Source organism: Simochromis diagramma, unplaced genomic scaffold, assembly GCF_900408965.1.
Source record: "Simochromis diagramma unplaced genomic scaffold, fSimDia1.1 OVJJ01000216.1, whole genome shotgun sequence".
In the NCBI taxonomy this organism is placed as follows: Eukaryota; Metazoa; Chordata; class Actinopteri; order Cichliformes; family Cichlidae; genus Simochromis; species Simochromis diagramma.
Genome location: NW_024386883.1, coordinates 10,731,495 through 10,748,159, shown reverse-complemented (window position 1 = coordinate 10,748,159; position 16,665 = coordinate 10,731,495). Strand labels below are relative to the sequence as shown.

The window sequence follows — 16,665 nt, the reverse complement described above, 5'->3', positions numbered from 1 at the left end:
ATTCTAATTGTATCTCAACAGAAAATGATTTTGATCTACATGATTGTCACAGCTCCAGCAATCATTGCTGTGGCACAAGGTACGCTTCAATTATTTATGTAGATAAAAAAATTCATACAGCTTTTCAATTAATTCACAAAAGCATTTAAATATTTGATTGTATTATTCATTGTGTGGTCTGATGTCATAAAAGCATACATAACTATATATATATATAAATGCTGTATAACATTACATTAGATAATGGTTTCATTAGTTGTTGCATTGAAATAGTCATTAACAAGTCATTTCAGGGATATGAGATGTGTTAGTAACTGTAAAAATAAACCATTTGAAATGTATAATATTCAAAGTATATGGTTTTCACTGTAGTAAAAATGAATGACAATGGTTAATTTCTCCTTTTCTTAATTTTTTCATCAGGGTTATTGAAATGCAATCTAACTGAACCTCGACCCCCGACGTGTTTTGGATTTTTAGGAGAACCACTCATTTTTTACTTACCTACTATTCCGTATACAAGGACAAGCTTGACAAAGAATAAAGATGTCATTTTAAGATTAAAAAATAATTCATTAGTTAATATAAATGAAAACTTCAAGAGTCGTACATTCTTTGGAAATGGAATATTCAATCTAACAAAAGCAACAAAAAATGACTCTGGAGAGTACACGATGGAACAATACAATTCTACTGATGGTGTGTTATTGCACACAGTTCACATCTATCTGGATATACTAGGTAAAACCAAACAATCACTGTCTTCAAATAACGTATGTGCAATACTAAAGTAAATGTCAGAATGTGTTATGAAGCTAAAAACAGAGGGAAAAATAACTTTTTCAAACTGAGGACTTTATGTCTGAAAGGTCACAAAATTCAAAACCTGCAGGTTTTTTTTAGTCAGTTTTGCAGGTACATACGAGTTTCAGGATTATAATTATAGTATTTAATACATGTTATTTTATTTTGTTATAATTGGCAGTTATATATTATAAAAGACTTCCAATTATAATCAAATCAAATTAGTGTTCATATTCATACATATTTCAAACATAAGTATGTATATAAAGGCTTTAGAAACAGATAACAGGTTGTAGAGCTGTCAATGACATATTATAATTGTTGTTGCATCTATATGTGACTGTGTGTTTGTGTTGTCACCAGACCGCCTGACAGTCAGCTGCTCCTCTGAACAATATGACCTGGAGTTCATTTTCTCTTTGGACACTAACGTGCTGATACAGACACGAGCAAATAGTCCAGAAAAACAGAGCATTTCAAATGCTACCATGAGCTTACATGGGCAACTGATGGGAAAGCTGATGTGTATGATTGTCCAAAACAATGTCAGCAGAGAACAAACCACCATTCATCTTACAGGCTGTTCAGGTATTACAGTTGATTTTTTTTTAAGTTCTTTTGTTTAGTGTTTACTACTACTACTAATAATAATAATAATAAATATCATTGCTAAAGAGGTTTTAGAGTTTGAAGCATAAATAGAAGTAAACCCTAACCCCACAATGAATTTTAAATTAAACAGCTCTGATGCAGTTAAAGTACAGACTTTCAGCTTTAATTCAGTAGGTTGAACAAATCTGCCAAACTGTAGATTTTGCCTCTGTAGTGATTTCTCGGATGTTTTTTTTTTCTCTTTTCTCAGCTGGCAGCTTTTGAGCTGCATGGAGAGCTTATTTTGTTGTCTGTTTACAGTGAAATCTTCCAAATGCAAGCACCACACCTCAGATCAACTTCAGTCCTTTTATCTTCTTAATTGATAATGACATAACAAAGGAATTGCCCACACTTGCCCAAGAAATAATCTTCGAGTCAGTTGTCCATTTACTTTTGGTCCCTTTAAAAAAAAGGTGGCACATGTTAAGGAGCTGAAACTCTTAAACCCTCCATCCAATTTGTATGTGTATAACCTCAAATACAAGCTGAGTGTCTACAAATTCTGTCTATGTCCATCATATAACTCTAATTGGAAGTGTTTTAGTAAACAGGTAAAAAAACAAAACTTGTGTCAATGTCCAAATATATATGGACCTAACTGTATGTGTGACTTGAGGTAATTGTAGCCCTTTAAACTATATCTTCATCTACAAGAATGTATTATCTCAATATATTCTTCTTAATGATTTTATTTTCTAGGTACTAAGTCTTCCCTCTGCGTTGTGACTGTGGCTGTGGTTGGAGGTGTTGCCATTCTGCTTATTTTGGCTATGTTCTTTGGTACTCTGCATTTCAAAAACACAACTGGTATCATGACTGTTAATGAAGGTAAGATTTGCTGTACATGTTAAATTAACTCTACTGCCTTTGTCAGTTCAGTCTCATTGAGTACCACACTATAATTACGCAATCACTTCCCAAATTAATATAAAACAATGCAGGTGTCTCGACATTCCTGAAAATAATTTTGGAAAACATGAAATTCATCTAGTTAAGTAAGTTATTCACCTTACAGTTAGAGCCATGGCTTGTTTCCCAAAGACACAGTTTTTGTTGTTTTGTCTCTGTATACCACAACAATGTATTTTAAATAAAGTAATCAATATGTGATTGAAATACAGTCTGTGGTGGTGAGGAAGACTGCCAAGATGGTATTTGGTTTAATTAATGAACAGAGGGAAGAAGACAAGGAGATTTGGTGTTGGAATGAGTAAGCACCAGAAAGTACAAGGCTGGGAAAGAAAAAGTCAAAAGGTCAGGAGCACTTGGCATCTAGTGTACAGCGAAGAGAGAGGTGACAAAGGAAAAAGGCTTAAACTGACGTGTATGTGAGGCTGGATACTGAAGAAGGAGGAAGTGCCTTGTATTGACTTGTTATTTTAAAAAAAATGAGCTGGAAAGGATGTGCAGTAAGTTACAGTGAGTATTTTAAGGACCATCTTCAGAGAGGAAGGCCTCAAATGGAGTGAAGATAGTGAAGAAGGAAGTGCAAAGGATCTGTACGGAAGCGTTGAACTCCAGATTACATACCTGTGAAGATATGATACAAGATACAGGGAAGATGCTTGCAAAACAGACTGAACCATTCCCTGAAGCTGTGGGAAGGTTTTTTTAACATTAGGTTAAGGAGGGATGAGAGAGTCATATGTTAATGAGACAGTTTTGATAGAGAAGTATAGAGAAGGCCAGAAGGAGTTGCACTGTGCCTGGGTGGAGAAGAGAAAACAGGGCACTATATGAGGAAGAAGAGTGTCCAAGAACTATATGAGGGTGGTGCAGGACAAGTATGAAGACAGTGAGACAGTAGTGTAGTGTGAGGAAGGAGGTCAAGGTGGGGGTGGGATTACATGAGGGGTCTCAAAGAGCCTCTGAGGTGGAGGTATGCATGGCAAGAAGAAGAATGGCATTGCTGAGCCAACAAGTGAAATCCTTTTTTTAAAGAATGTACCAGTTTACTGACTTCTAAAGTTCTCCTAAAGTTTTGATGGCCTGCATCAATTTGGGTCTTTGGGATGCAATCTAACATCAGGGTTCAATAGATCCAACTCATAAACAGCTAATGCAACACTTTTGTTAAATTCCCTAAGTCTGGAATTCAATCATATTTTGGTTGTTTCTTCCAGAATCCATTGCAGTGGTGCACATAGCACAAACTACCTGAATCTGACAGTATCCTAACATTATTGTTACAAGTCTTTCATACATAATTGTAAAATCTTTTGACTACCTAAAAATCATTTTCTGTTTCTATGTCTTTCAGATGATGCTGAAGATGACATCATCTACTCAGATGTTAAAGTGAAACAGCGTACAAGAAAAGCAACACCACGTTCAAATCAAGATGCAAGTTAGCTTGCCCCTAATACATTCTGACCTAGCACCAGTCTTAAACCTGTTCATGCCAAGTTAGCAGTTTCAGTTAGAAGCTCTCACCAACATCTTACATATAACACTGGAGATTTAAAAAGCTGTGGTCATTAGTGTTTGTGCTTTTCTTGTGCTGTGCTTTGTATATATAGCAGATAACAGCAAAGGTGAGCTGTGCCTCTCTAAGACAACAGCTGAGTCAAGCATCAACCATCATCTCATAGCTTAAACATTTTAGCTAATATTCACAGTGTCTGTCATGACTGTAAAACAATGAAACCCAACTTAGTTGCACAGCACACGCTGAGAAAGTGTATACTATACATGTATCTTGCGTAACACTGGCCTGATATTACTATTAGGAATCATAGCAGATATCAAAATGCCCACTTATTATGTAACAATACAAAAAACATGAAAGGCTCACTCTAGAAATACTTCTCCTGTTACGGTTTGTTATTTTAGTCATGTATTCTCAGTGCATACAGCTTTTTGCCTGCAGCTTAGAGTCTCAGTATTATATGTCATGTTTTGTGGTCATGTGACATTTTGAAAGTATAATAAAACGTGTTTTCCTCGTGTTCCACACAATTCCTTCTCAATCAGCATACTTTATTAATCCCAGTATTAATCCCAACATTCTCAAAATGTTGCATTTATTTTCTGTGTTTTGCAGTACAAACTATAAACCAAAGCCAGACATAAAGTGGAAAGAGACAAGAGTGTAATAAACTCACCCTGTAACTTGTGAACAAGAATTATTGTTTTCTTTTATAATCAAATCAAATCACTTTTATTGTCACATCACATTATTGGCACACTGGTACAGCACATGCGAGAGAAATTCTTGTGTCCAAGCTTCACAAACAACAGTGGTGTGCAAAAAACAAGAAAAATAAGAAACAAAGCAAAGTATAAGAATAGGAATATGAGAATTTTAAGAATAAATATATGTACAAATATAAGAATGTATGAAAATTATTAAATATGTATACCAAATATATATGTATGCGTGTGTATATATACATATATATAACATATAGAGAAGTCAGCAGTATGAATATTGTGCAAAAGAAATGGCATTTATGTGCAATATGGAGTGCATAAGTGTCAAAGTTTCGGTAAGTGACAGTGAAGTGTCTATGAAATGTTAGTGGTCAGTGTTGAGCAGTCTGATGGCCTGATAGAAAAAGCTGTCCCTCAGTCTGCTGGTTCGGGACCAGATACTGTCGTACCTCCTGCTGGACTGAAGTAGTTTGAACAGTATGTGACTGGGGTGACTGGAGTCTTTGATGATCCTCTCCGCTTTCCTCAGGCACTGCTTCTTGTAGATGTGCTGGAGGGAGGGAAGCTCACCTCCAATTATCTTTTCGGAACGCCGCACCACTCTCTGGAGAGCTTTGCGATTGTAGGCGGTGCTGTTGCCATACCAAGTGGTGATGGATCCAGTGAGGATGCTCTCAGTGGCACAGCAGTAGAATACACTAGTGTGTGATTAGTGGTTGTTCTGTCATATTCTGGTAAAATCTGTAAACTTTAGTAGTAAAAGTAAAAATACTTATGGTGAGAAACAAGTTTTGAGTTGCAAGTAATGCATGAATCAGCACTCACCTCATGAATCCTGTGTTATTTACAAATATCCAGAAGCAATAAAATGCAGAACACCTGCAAGATCTTGTTTAATTGTGATTGTATAGGCGATTACTGCAGTAATTGTTTTGTAAATTTGAGTGGATAGTTGTGTATTTGTACCTCAATCCATGTTTTCCTATTTACAACCATATGTGAGAGATCAGATTTGTAAATGTGTAAACAAATATCGAAATTTAAACAGAGATTTGTGAAAGCTTTGTAAATGTGTAAAATGTTCTCAAATATAAACGTAAATGTGTTGACTCTGATGCATGCATAGAAATGAATGATTTACAACTGACATGTGTTCTTCTCAAAGCACTGAAAAGACCGAAAACTCCTGAGTTACAGCTTCTTTTAACAGACTGTCTGTTAATATTAACCCTGGGATGAAGCATTACAGGCTCACCACCAGGTGGCGCCAGTACCAGTGATTTTAGCCACCAGCTGCTTAGTATACTGCAAGTGCTAGTTGCATACATATAAAGCAGAAAGGAAAGTTTTGAAGCTAGGTTAATAAGAGAGAAAGTGACGAGTGAGCAGCAGTATAGCTTAATGCCAAGAAAGAGTGCTACTGATACAGTGTTTGTTTTCAGGGTGTTGATGGACAAGTATAGAGACGATCAGAAGGAGCTTCACTGTGTCTTTGTGAAGTAATGTCTCCAAAGTATAAACCACTCTTAATACACGAACATTATTCTATTACTTTTATACCAGATCATTTAACTAACCTTAATATATTATAATCACATTTCTCTCCCTGCAGTTTATATGATATTGTACCCCTCTCTCTCACACTTTGTGTGGGTGTACTAGTACACTTTCTTTGTATCTTTAAATATAAACTTCAATCATTCAGTGCATCTGCAACAAATTTAAAATGGAAAGAGCTGTGGTTTTAGCCTAACATAGTTTTAGCATCCCACATTAGGGTGTCAACCGATACTTGCTGTAGACCATGTTGATGAGTTCACAGGACGTGAGAATAAAATCCTTTTAAAGGCATATAGTGCTTCATTGGTATGTTTACAGAGATTCAGAGAAGCATGCGGTATCACAGTCAGTCTAGTGAGAGTAGAACATGGGATTATCTGTGTTGGGTGTCTTGATGAATTAACTTATCTAAACTTTTGTGATGCTATAGTAATATAATGGGACATTTCCATGATTTAAAGGAACCTTCAATGCTGTCTTTTTGCATATATTGCAAAACACACCTTAAAAGATTCTCTTCTATTATCAACAGTTTAACCCTGAGATGATTTTCTGGGCTACACTTAGTAACTGTAAGTAAAGATACTCTTTCCATCCACATAGCAGCTCAAACATGACTAGTGATACTCTAATTTGTCTAACTACTAACATGTTTGTATAAGTAAAGACAAGTATGTTGAGACACTAAATGCTTGAGTAAGACTAACATGACTTTAAATACATGCTTACTCATTTCTGTCCAAACCACAAGACAAACACAGCAGCCCAAAGCCCGTCATAACTGCCGCCACAGAGAAGAACTGCAGTTGCTGGTAAGTAATGCTAAACTTAATTCTCATCGGTGAAATTACTGTACTATAAAAACAATCTAAAAAATGTAAACATTGATTGATTGATTATGATTGTAAAAAATACTAGATAATACAAAAAATGTTATGAAACCCTTTTGATTGGTCACCATAGCTTTGGTGTCCACAGTTCAGAGAAATATGTCATAAATAGTGCTGATGTGTTGACGACAACAGTAAAATTTAAGCTTAAAGTAGCAATTTGAAAACTGTTTTCACATGTAATTATTGCTGCAAAATATTCATTGATAGTTATAATTTGTTTGATCAGCCATATAACAATTAATATAACAATTAAAATGAGAGTTACTAGACTTGTTAAAGTAATGGGAAGTCTTATACTGTGAGTGCTTCCAACAAAAAAATGGTATTTTTAGAAAATATCTGACATACAGGTACAACCCACACATATGCACACAGAACTTTAACTAAACGTCGTACATCGTCTTAAAGCATGCTCAATCATCCAAGTAAGTAAATCCCCAAAAGTTGATTCTGTTCATCTGGACGTAGCGTTTTCAGTGGGAGAAACGTTTGTCACTCATCCAAGTGACTTTAGTCTCAGCTGACTGTAGGTTGCCCCAATCTTATAAACAGTACATTAGCATAATGACTGAAACCGGCACCACTGAAGGAACAATGGACTGGGAGGTCATTTCCACTCTCAGCTTCGACCAAGTGTGTTTGCTTTTGGAACTGTATCTTAATTCCACCTATTTCACATACAAGGGTCAGTACTACAGGCAGAAACATGGGTGGGTCATGGGTTCCCCAGTTTCACCCATCATGGCCAGTTTGTACATGGAAGAAGTGGAAAAGAGGGCTTTACCCTGGAACGTCCCAGAACATACCACAATTCATGGATAACATTAACTTGGTGGACCGACACATCAAATTCACCAGTGGGGATATGAAAATTGGCAGGTTAGCCTTCTTAGACTGTCAGATTTCCATCAGTAATGGGGGACATCTAAAAGCTGATGTGTACCGTAAACCTACGCATACGGATCAGTATTTAAGGTTTGACTCTCATCATCCACTGGAGCATAAAGTGGGTGTCATCAGGACGCTACAACATAGAGCCAACACCATCCCCACAGACACAGCGGCCAGGGAGGCAGAAGAACATCACATCAAGAAGGCCCTTAGTAAATGTGGTCATCCCACCTGGACATTTGTCAAAGCTGGTAAGGCACCTAAAGAAAGCTCTAGCCAATCCAGGAGACAACTGCTGCCTAAGCAAAAACCCATAGTGATCCCGTATGTGTCAGGAGCATCAGAACAGCTGAGACGCATTTTTTCTAAACACCGTGCCTTGGTGGCTTTTAAACCCCACACACAAAAAATTGGTCCACCCCAAGGATCGGGTCCCCAACACAAACAGAGTAATGTAGTGTACCAAATGATTTAATATTTACAGTGAGTCTCGTGCTCTGGTTGTGATGGATGCAAATAATGTCTTCCTCCATTTTCTTCATGAAAGGGAAAAAAGACCAGAAATATACCATCCAGGTGCCAGTGGTGAATTCACATGCCAGAGAGTAAGAAGACATCTTATTTTAAATATGGTGAGTGACTGCTGTCATGGCGACATTAGTTAAAAAGGAAAAATGTCTAGTATGTCAGTAGTTGTTGCATTATTTTCCAAAGTAAGAACAGTTTCTATTGATTCATTATGTAGATAATCCACACGTTTGATAGTACACTACACATGCAAAATAATCTGATTCTGTCCAAACAGAAGATGATTTTGATCTACATCATCATCGCAACTCCAGCAATGACCGCTGTGGCACAAGGTACGCTTCAGCCAGTAAACAGTACGTAGAAGAACAAAATGAATCCATATTGTTAATCCACATTAAACATTTTAATGTTTTATCTTATTATTTGTTATTACTTAGATGATTTATTGCTTAGTCTGGTGAGAGAACATTTCTGTTTGATATAGTGCTGTACATCAGATAACGGTGCCATTAATAGTATTACTCAAGTTTCATACACATGAATTTTGTCAGTAACAATTAATTGGTTACATATATACAAAGTTTATGGTTTTCATTTATTTAGTGCAAATAAATGATAGTTATTATTTCCCTCTTAGTATACATTTGTTTATTCATTTTCTTACCAGGGTCTTCAGAATGCAATCTAACTGAACCTGGACCCCAGACGTGTTTTGGAGTTTTAGGAGAACCACTCGTTTTTTACCTACCTACTAAACCACATATGAAGACAAGCTTTAAAAAGAGTACAGAAAATATTTTAACCTTAATAAATGATACATTAATTCGTCTCAATGAAAAATACAAGAATCGTACTATATTTTTCCCAAATGGAACATTGAAGCTCGAAAAAGCAACAAAACATGACTCTGGAGAGTACAACATGGAAACACACAGTTCTACTGACGGTGTGTTATTGCACACAGTTAACATCCATCTACATATACTCGGTAAGACCAACAACTTATTGACTTATTGAATAACATCTGTGTAATAACAATGTACATGTCAAAATGTGCTAAAAAATGCTAAAACTGGAAATTTAAAAAGCAGGTAGTTACATGAACAGTTTGTATTTATCGTTGTTCTTATTGCTGGTTATATATTATAAGAGAGTTATCAAATTATCATTCATTTTGTGCACACATTTCATATAAGTAAGCTATGAGTAAGCACTTACATAAAGCCTGTATTGATATGTATTTACACTCCTTAGAGTAGCAGTGAATGTCATATTGCAGTTGATACTGTGTCTATATGTGACTATATGTTTGTTTTTTTCAGCTCCTGTGTCAGAACCAGCTGTTATGCAGATGTGTTTGTCACCAAAACAGATGACAGTCAGCTGTTTCTCTGAAGGAGAGGAAGTAGAGCTCATTTTGTCTTTGGATGATAAGTTGTTGATACAGCCTACAGCCAACGGTACAGAAAACAACAGTGTTTCAAATGTTACCATCAACTTACCTGGTCAGCAGATGGGAAACCTGACATGTGTTGCTCAAAACAATGCCAGCAGAAAACAAACTATCACCCACCTTACAAGCTGCACAGGTAGTGTGACATATATGTAACAGAAATGAACATGTTAAATGTATTGTAAAGCTAAAATATATCTTTGGATAATCAAAAACATTACTAACTTGTAAGTTGTTTTTTTTTTAAAAGCAGTATAGATCTGTTTTAGGATTTTGTTTTAAAAAATATCTATGTTGACAAATTCTCCCAAAGATCACAAAAATTGCAAGATGCAGTTTTTTTTAAACAATAATAATTTAGCAGGTACGAAGAGAAACAGAGTGTCTGTAGATATCGACCACTGCAGAGCTGACAGTGGATGTTAAATTGCAGTTTGTATTGCATCCATATGTGACTATATGTTTGTCTTTCAGCTCCTGTGTCAGAACCAGCTGTTTTGCAGATGTGTTTGTCACCACAACAGATGACAGTCAGCTGCTCCTCTGAAGGAGATGAAGTAGAGTTCACCTTGTTTTTGGATGATAACTTGTTGATTAAAACCCAACCCAGCATTGCAGAAAACCGCAACATTTCAAATGTTTCTATCAGTTTACATGGTCAGCTGCTGGGAAAGCTGATGTGTATCGTCCAAAACAATATAAGCAGAGAACAAACCATCATCCACCTTATAAGCTGCGCAGGTAATATAAAAAAAATATTACATTCTGTTATATTTAAATAGTGATTTATTTTATTATTTTATTTAGTATAGGTATTTATAGGAGTTTTCTCATTTTAAATGATTTATTTTATTTATTTTAAATGCTGAAGCATAAATTGGAAGTACGTATGACTTGAAGACTCTTGGCTCTTGATGGAGCCGGTCGCACTTTCTCCTTCTCCCTCTCCCTTATCTTTCCTGCTTGGCTTCTCATGTCTGAGGTGTTTTTTCTGTTCTCAAACTGATCTCCCTGTTGGAGCGCAGTCTGGGGTTCTTTTTTCTCCTTGTCTTTCCTCATGTTGTGCATTTTGCATTGTTATACCCCTCTGACCTGTCTTCCCCATGTGATGTAGTGTAATGTATGTATGGTCAGACGGGTAAGATGGCCCTGGCAAAAGGTCGGCAGCCTTAACCCAATTTCCTTTGGGGTCAACCTTCGGGATCAATAAAGTTTTATTGAATTGAATTGAACATTGTAGCCCAGTAAACTATATTTACATTATTTCAGTAATTTCTTCTTAATGGTTTTAATTTCTAGGTAATATTTCTGACCACTGCATTGTGACTGTGGCTGTGGTAGTAAGCGCTGTTGCCATTCTACTCATTCTGGCTGTGTTTCTTGGTATCTGGAAATTCAAAAACACAGCTGGCATTATGACTGTTAATGAAGGTAAGATTTTTATATTAAATGTGTTGTCTTTATCAATTTTGTCTCAATGATCACCACACAGAAGTATATGCTAAATTGTTATAAAACAGTTAGTGGCAATAATTTGTTGGACAAAAGGATATTTTTGTAGCTTTGTTGCAACTTCTGTACAGGACCACAATTGATTTCAACCCAAACAGTCAATATGTGATTGAAATGCTGACTTTCACCTTTAATTCAAAGAATTTTACAAAAGTTTTTCATTAAATATTTAGTAATATTTACCCCTCATTTGTAAAAGGCTGATGGGTTATTGTCTTCACCCTGTTAAGCAGATGGGCAGGCGGGACACCCAAGTTTGTGAATGTGATAATTTGAGAATAAAGAAACGTAGCAAATGTATCAAAATTCATACAGTCATACAAAAAATCTTGGGTGAGTTCGAATCTCAGTTAAATAGACCTCAAAATCAGAGATCAAGTTTTCTGAAAATCTTGTGAATGTGCTTGTGAGAACAAAGCGACGTGGGATTTTGAAAGTGATATGATAGGCTTTTTTCTACGTGGACACTGAGGGTAACACTGGCCACCACCAGTATTTTTTTTTTTATTTCAGTCTCCAGTTTTCAAAGGAATAAAATTTTACTGGAGAAACTAACATGATTTAATTCAATCTTGCAGTTTGACTGCCTACAACCCATAGAGCTTACAATGCTACTTTTTCTTTCCTTGTGTTGCCACAAGCCACGTGTTGCTAGTTTGCAGCTTATCAATTTAATTATGTATTTAATAGTTGAATCCCGGCAGAGATGGGGTTGCTTCATGATCATTCTACTTCTATCAGCAGTCACATCATCAGCAAGCATGATTGACCCATTTGCCCATAACATTACTTTCACCTAGTAATACAGTCTGGTATCCTTGGGCTCATGAGCGATTTCACTCCTTTCCCATACATTCCTCCTCCCTTCTGATACAAGTTAATATTGGTTTCATCTGTCCAGAAAATTTCTTTCAGAAACGTGCAGGCTCTTTTTAGATCAAGCCTCACCTTACTCTGCTGGAGTGTAACTATTGGTTTGCAGCTTGTAATGAACTTGTTATGTTGTCCATTTCCACTCAGGAAGGTTGATTACTGAATGGTCTTGATTGTAGACCTTGACAGTGATACAATTATTTGTTTCTGTTCTTAACTTCTTTAGATAATGTGGAGCTCATGAGGTGTTGAGTAGGTAGTGTGTTTACTGGAGTAAATTTATACACTATATTGCTAAAAATATTCACTCACTCATCCAAATAATTGAATTTGGGTGTTCCAGTCACTTCCATGGTCACAGGTGTATAAAATCAAACATCTAGCCATGTGACTGCTTCTATAAACATTTGTGAAAGATTAGGTCTCTCTAAGGAGCTCTCAGGAATTCCAGTGTGGTACCGTGATAGGATGTCACCTGTGCAAAAAGTCCAGTGGTGAAATTTCCTCATCACTAAATATTCCACATTCAACTGTTTGTGATTTTACACTTTCCAGTTTCTTATAACACCACTGAGCACACTCAGTGAATGGTCAGGGACACAGTATGCAGAGGCTGCCAACATTTCTACAGAGTCAGTTGCTACAGACCTCCAAACTTCATTTGGCCTTCAGCTTAGCTCAAGAAAAGTGCATAGAGAGCTTCATTGAATGGGTTTCCAAGCTTTAGAGCATGGACGTGTTCTTTGAAGTGACAAATCACAAATGGGATCAAGGTGGGGCGTCAGGGAATATCTCTTGGAGAGAAGAATGGTTTATTTGGGATGGCCACTGCAGCTCAACCTTATACGTTTTTAAGAATGTACAAAGTTGTTGTTCTTTGGCCACTCCTAAATGCTTTACCATCTTTCTGATTTATTTATTTATTTACTTTTTGGGCACTCTTCCTTATACTCACATTTAAAATGTACAACAAAAAGCTTCAATTACAAATTTAGAGCTTTTGTATGATTTTAGATATGATGTCTGCATCAAATAAAAAGGAAACAGAACTTGGCCTTAATGCAGCTTGTTAATCAGTTGTCTAAATATCCAGTTTTGAGCCTCTGAAAATGAAGGTCTATTTTTTTAAGCCTTGAATTAAAGCTAATTAAAACTGAAGTCTTTCCTTCAATCACACGTTTTTGTTTGATTTGAAATCCACTGTGGTGATGTACAGAGCAAACAATACAAATATTGTGTCATTGTGAATCTTTGTGAAAACGTTCTTGTTACAAGTTTTCAATGTACAACATCAGCGTCTTTTGATTACACAAGACACAGTTTTCTGTTTCTACTTCTTTCAGATGAAGCTGAAGAGGACGTTGTCTACTCAGATATTAGACTGAAGCAGCTTGCAAGAGAAACAAGAGAAACACCACCTATTTCAAATCAAGATGAAAGTTAACGTTCTCCTAAACAGTCTGACATTCTGAAACCTAAACTCTAACATGTTGACTTTCAGTCAACTGTCTAATAAAACTATGGCACTTTAGCAATTCCATCTTTGCAGTGAACGTGAAGGTAAACATATTTAACAAGTACTCACTGGATTATTAATTTTGAAGGAAACATAAAGGGGGGGGAAGTTATTTAGAAGGCATTTGATATACATGAAATACTTATTTATACTTATTTATAAATGCTTTATATTTGAACTACATTTTATTTGACATAATTTAAATAAACTACATCAGCCTTGTAAAGGTTCTAACCAACATTTAACCTTGGAGATTAAATAAAAGGCTTTGATCAGTGATGGTGCTTTCCTTGTGTTGTGTTAAGCAGACGTGGGCTGTGCATTTTGTTTGAGATAAAAACATCAGGGCTACTTTTTCCTGTGTTGTCATGACATTAAAACCACAAACTATATCCTGTTTTCACTGAGCTGCTAAACTTCTAAACCGTGTGACATTACCTAAGCTTCACAGTTGTCAGTGAGAAAGGGGGAAAAAACTGTATTATGCATAAAACACTGGCTTGTTTGTTCACAGCTGTTGATCATAGTAGAGAATTAAGAGATCAATTTTTTTGAAGACGTTTTACCTCTCATCAGGTGGAAAGTCCCAGTTATCTAACTCCTAGTAGGGGCTATCCCTTAGGAGGTGATCATTGACCCACTATTAATCATCTGCGACATGACATTAGCCATAGTGTGTAAAAAGGCGTGGGCCATTACCACCAAAGGTTTTGGATGAAACCACTGTAAGACCTTTACCCTATCATGTGACCTATTGAAGGATCTCAGGACTGCATTGTGGGTAGCTGACAGTTGGTGTCATAAGCCGCTCGCTCTGTTCAAAGGTGGCTGTTCACAGTGGACATAGATGGTCTCTTTTGCTCCTCTTTCAAACCAACCATCTGTCTTTTCAGTCCAAAATGTGAACATTGGCATCCCTGAAAGAGTGACTTTGTCCTTTAGGTGCAGAGGTACAGCTGAGTCTTGACCTGTCGTGGTGGCTCCTCTATGTTTTGTCATGTATTTGTCGAGTGGCTATGCGGCTTCTCCAGTGTAGAGCTCTCTGCACTGCACAGCATATGCTTGGTTGTTCGGCTTGTGTTTTGGATGACTGAGAACCAACAGAGACATCAAGCAACAATACAAAAACATGAAGGGCACAAACTCCCCTGCAGGCAGTTCTTCTAAGCAGTATTTTAATATAGTTTCAGTATATTGTGTAAGGTGACATAAATCCATCAATAATTTATGTTATATGCTTGACATGTATGAAAAAGTCAGTAAGTGGACTTTGTGAGACACGTATAACTGTGTGCGTTTGGTCGGCAACCTGGTGATGCAATTAAAATTTTGTTGTATTTTCAAATGCAATGATAATAAATGCTTTGAAGCTTGTTGACCAACATTTAGATTTCCAATAATATTTGTACAATAGTACAATAAAATCTGTGCTCTCCTCATGTTTTACATAAATCTGTCTCAAAGTGTTACATTTATTCTCTGTATGTATCTCAACCATACAAACCATTACGTTTAAGCCAAGCATAATGAAGAAAGGGACAACGCTGTAATAACCTTGCATGAAAAAAGAATTGGTGTTTTCCTTTACGTGTATTAGTTGGTGATTAGTGATAATTCTGTGATGATCTAGTAAAAGCTGTAACCTTTAGTAGTAAATGTAAAAACGCATAGTATCAGCACTCATCACATGGTGGAGCCAAAGTTTTTACAGTTAACTAAAAGCAATAAAATGCAGAGCACGTGATCTGCAAGATCTTGTGAAATTCACTCAGATTTAAGAGTTTGATATGTAAACGTGGAGATAAATCTGTAACTATGTGCACAGAAATGTGTTATTTATAAGACAATGAATGTTTTTCTGAAGCTGCTGAGAATAAAGACAAGCCATCAGTTGCAACTTGCACAATTTTTCTACTGGCTCTCAGTTTTACATATGAGTTTTGCTTCACTCAAATGCTTATACATGAATGTGTGTGAACAGACTTTTCTTTATCTCTTGACATAAATCCGGTTCGTGCTGTCTGCCACGCAGTACTTCAGAACATTCAGACATTAGTGTGTCTGTAGCAGAGTCACTGAAAAAGGAAAGAGTTGTGGCTTTAATGTAATGTGGTTTTCACACCAGGATGTTAACTGATACTTCCTTTTGCTCCTTTTCAACAAACGTTTGTGATGCAGACTATAGTGATAAATGTACATTGCAGGACATAAAAAACAAAGTAAACAGTTGACATTAATCTTGTGAGTGATGAAGAGCACAGGTTCAGGCTGTCTGCCACGCTGTGGCAGTGACTTAAGTCTATTTTAAGACATCAGCTACCTTGTGCAGTTGGTGTCAGGCAGTCACAGGCACACATACTACATGGGATAAATGATATGATATGCAATTTTTGTGTTTTCATAAGTATCTATTACAGTATCTTTGTTTAAAAAAAATAAACAAAATTCTCCATCATCATATTCTTAACAGAACTGAAGCAGGAGTATCTAGAGGGTTCAGTATCTAACAGGCAGCCATAGTGATTACCTGACAGCTGCTTACTGGGTGAACAGGTCTGCTGGCAATGCAGTTAATATGAGACTTGACCTGCATCATCTTGACCAACTGTTCGTGGACTTTAGCTCAACTTTCAACACTGTCATGCCAGACATCCTTTACTAGAAGTTCACCCAAGTTAGTGTGTCCACCTCCACAGATCATCATTACTTGCCGCCAGGGTTTTTTTCCCCCCCCGCTGCTCTTCTTCCTCTACACTAACGACTGCACCTCAGGACAGCCATCTGTGAAACTCCTGCAGTTGACGGATGATACCACCATCATCGAT

The 16,665-nt window shown here is 36.6% G+C and overlaps 1 protein-coding gene across 2 annotated transcripts in view; it reads left to right on the top strand.

The window, feature by feature from the left end:
* LOC120733805 overlaps positions 1 to 16,356 on the top strand; it is a 53,871-nt gene extending 37,515 nt beyond the window's left edge. Inside the window, exons 1-9 of one of the 2 annotated variants that reach the window (XM_040032237.1) lie at positions 5,953 to 6,743; positions 6,923 to 6,983; positions 8,503 to 8,587; positions 8,761 to 8,818; positions 9,154 to 9,474; positions 9,809 to 10,075; positions 10,414 to 10,680; positions 11,239 to 11,370; positions 13,668 to 16,356. In XM_040032237.1, the coding sequence (XP_039888171.1) occupies positions 6,716 to 6,743; positions 6,923 to 6,983; positions 8,503 to 8,587; positions 8,761 to 8,818; positions 9,154 to 9,474; positions 9,809 to 10,075; positions 10,414 to 10,680; positions 11,239 to 11,370; positions 13,668 to 13,768 (1,320 nt within the window). In that variant the 5' untranslated portion in view covers positions 5,953 to 6,715 and the 3' untranslated portion in view covers positions 13,769 to 16,356. Of the gene's footprint in view, positions 1 to 5,952; positions 6,744 to 6,922; positions 6,984 to 8,502; positions 8,588 to 8,760; positions 8,819 to 9,153; positions 9,475 to 9,808; positions 10,076 to 10,413; positions 10,681 to 11,238; positions 11,371 to 13,667 lie in introns of those variants that run through there. The other variant, XM_040032239.1, reaches the window with a different exon arrangement.
* Positions 16,357 to 16,665: the final 309 nt, after the last annotated feature.